The sequence below is a fragment of the Conger conger genome, chromosome 13, assembly GCF_963514075.1.
Source record: "Conger conger chromosome 13, fConCon1.1, whole genome shotgun sequence".
NCBI lineage: Eukaryota > Metazoa > Chordata > Actinopteri > Anguilliformes > Congridae > Conger > Conger conger.
This window is the reverse complement of record NC_083772.1, coordinates 30,351,519-30,354,018: the sequence shown is the minus strand read 5'-3', so window position 1 is coordinate 30,354,018 and position 2,500 is coordinate 30,351,519. Positions and strand designations below refer to the sequence as shown.

The 2,500-nt window shown below is 46.4% G+C and overlaps 1 protein-coding gene across 1 annotated transcript in view; it reads right to left on the bottom strand.

The window, feature by feature from the left end:
- Nucleotides 1-2,500, bottom strand: part of LOC133107988 (endothelin-converting enzyme-like 1) — a 23,770-nt gene that overhangs the window by 20,419 nt on the left and 851 nt on the right. The window contains exons 2-3 of the mRNA XM_061217368.1: nucleotides 235-303; nucleotides 15-125 (exon numbers count right to left, since the gene is read on the bottom strand). Coding sequence (XP_061073352.1) covers nucleotides 15-125; nucleotides 235-303 — 180 coding nt within the window. The remainder of the gene's footprint in view (nucleotides 1-14; nucleotides 126-234; nucleotides 304-2,500) is intronic.

The following is a 2,500-nucleotide window of genomic DNA, read 5'->3' as shown; positions in this document are numbered from 1 at the left end:
AGCCGCACACTCACATTGGCCAGCTGAGTCTCCAGCTGCAGGATCTCACGGGATTTCTGAGTGGCATTGTGAGCTCCCAGCATGCTCAGCAGTCTCTCCATCAGGGCCTTGTACGCAGCCAGGATCTGACAGGGGCAGGGAAAGTAACATCACGACATTAGTGGTCACATGATCATTCTGTGACAGCAGAACGTGTGTGGGATGGCTGAAGCAGGTCATGAGGTGGGATGGTACCTTCACGCTGTCTTCATCCTGTCCCAGGTAAAGAGTCCTCTCGGGCAATGTCAGACCCTCCTGATCGATCTGTGGGACATAAGCAGTCAGCTCAGTCAAACAGTTGATTTTCCCCTAAGCTTGACTTTAATTTGCAAAACTCTGGTCCTCAGGTTGATGAACATCAATAACAGGCTCCAAAAGCAATTAAAAGCCTAGAACTAAGACTAGATACTGAAAGCTCTATTATACCTGTACCAAGGAAGCGATTGAATACCTAGAAACACATGTGAAACCATTTGTCTAAAATGTAATGGTGCCCTGACATGGGAGTACTATATCGGTATATATAGTTAAGCTAAAATGTATAAAAGCACCATGATTTTAACCATATGACTCCATATGACTTCTTTGATTACAAAATTGTGGAGTAAGAGCCGAATCAAGAAAAAAATATGCCTTAGTCCCAAACCTTGTGGAGCTCGCTGTATATAAGAGCCTCCTAAAACACACCTTTCTGAGAATTCTTTGAAACAATTTCAGAAGTTCAGATAAAAACAGAGTACTTAAGGGCCAGCAAGAGCAGCTTTTTGAAAAACGTTAATCTGAGCAAAGTGTCTGGATGAATAGACTGAGTGCTTATCAAACAGCTGTCTCAGGCTTATCTGCTCAGTTTGTTCTTCTGAAATCCCACCAAGCACTCTCCCTCTTAACTAAAACATTCATTCATATGGCATTCAGACAAGACCTGAATTCATATTAATTAGTCAAAACATAATAATGACTCCAGGGGTCAAGTATGTGTGTATGTGCCTTTTGAATCAGAAAGGGCCGAGTGTGCAGAGTGTCCAGATGAACACGCTAAACACTCAGGACACGTGTGGAGTGTGGAAGTGAAGATCTTTGGGGGGGCAAAGGTGTTGTGACTTTGGTGTCACTTTGAAAGTTGGGCTGGGGGGAGAGCAGGTCAGCAGGGTGGGGGGTGGGTTTGGGGGTGATGATAATTGGTGGTGGGCTGGGGGGAGGATCTCCACCTCCCACAGGCACATCCATCTCTCTGTTTCCCCAGGCGGGGCCCCAGGGAGCAGCCGGGCTCTGTCACGCCCCATTATTCTCACTGATGCCTGACTGAGGCAGAGCTGTTAGAGCTGCAGAGTCTCTATCATCTTTCACACACCGCGCGCACATACACACACTCACACACACACACCGCGCGCACATACACACACTCACACACACACCGCGCACATACACACACTCACACACACACACCACGCACATACCAACACACAGAGACTGTGCGCACTTACACACACTCACACACACACACCGCGCACGCATACCAACGCACAGAGACTGCGCCCACATACACAGACTCACACACACACCGCGCACACATACCAACGCACAGACACAGCACGCACATACACACACACACACTCACACACACACACAGAAACACAGACACTCACACACATAGTCACACACATTCCAACACACAGAGACACAGACACCATACGCACACACACATATGCACACACACACACACACACACACACACACATGTACACACATAACGGTACACATACAAACACACACAAACATATGGAGACACAGACACACACACATACAGTACACACACACAGAATCAAACACTGACACACACACAGAGAATCAAACACTGACACAGAGATAAACTGCTGTACATACAGATTCTGAATCGTATACACATGCAGGCATTTGCAGATACTGTAGATACAAATTAATTAATACACACTGAGACAAAGACAAACATGCTGCCATAAACAGAACCAAACACACTAATAACAGAGAGGAGCACACACACTCAACACACACACACAAACACACACACAGGTTTTATAGAGACAGAAACAGCAAAACAGAGATACACTCTTACACACTGATTACGCAGCTGTCCAAACAAACACTCACCATGCTAATACCCAGCTGCTCCACACAAGCTCACATTCACAATTACCCACTAAAATACAGATACACTCAGCTCCAAGCCCCCTCCCATACAGTAACCCGCCAGACACACACATATATACACACACACACACACACACACACACACACACCCAAACACACAGACACCCACACACACATACACACAAACACACACGCACATACACACACAGACACACACGTACATACACACACATGCACACATACCCACACACACATAAACACACACACACACACACACACACATACTCACACACACACACACCCACACACACACACACCCAAACACCCACACACA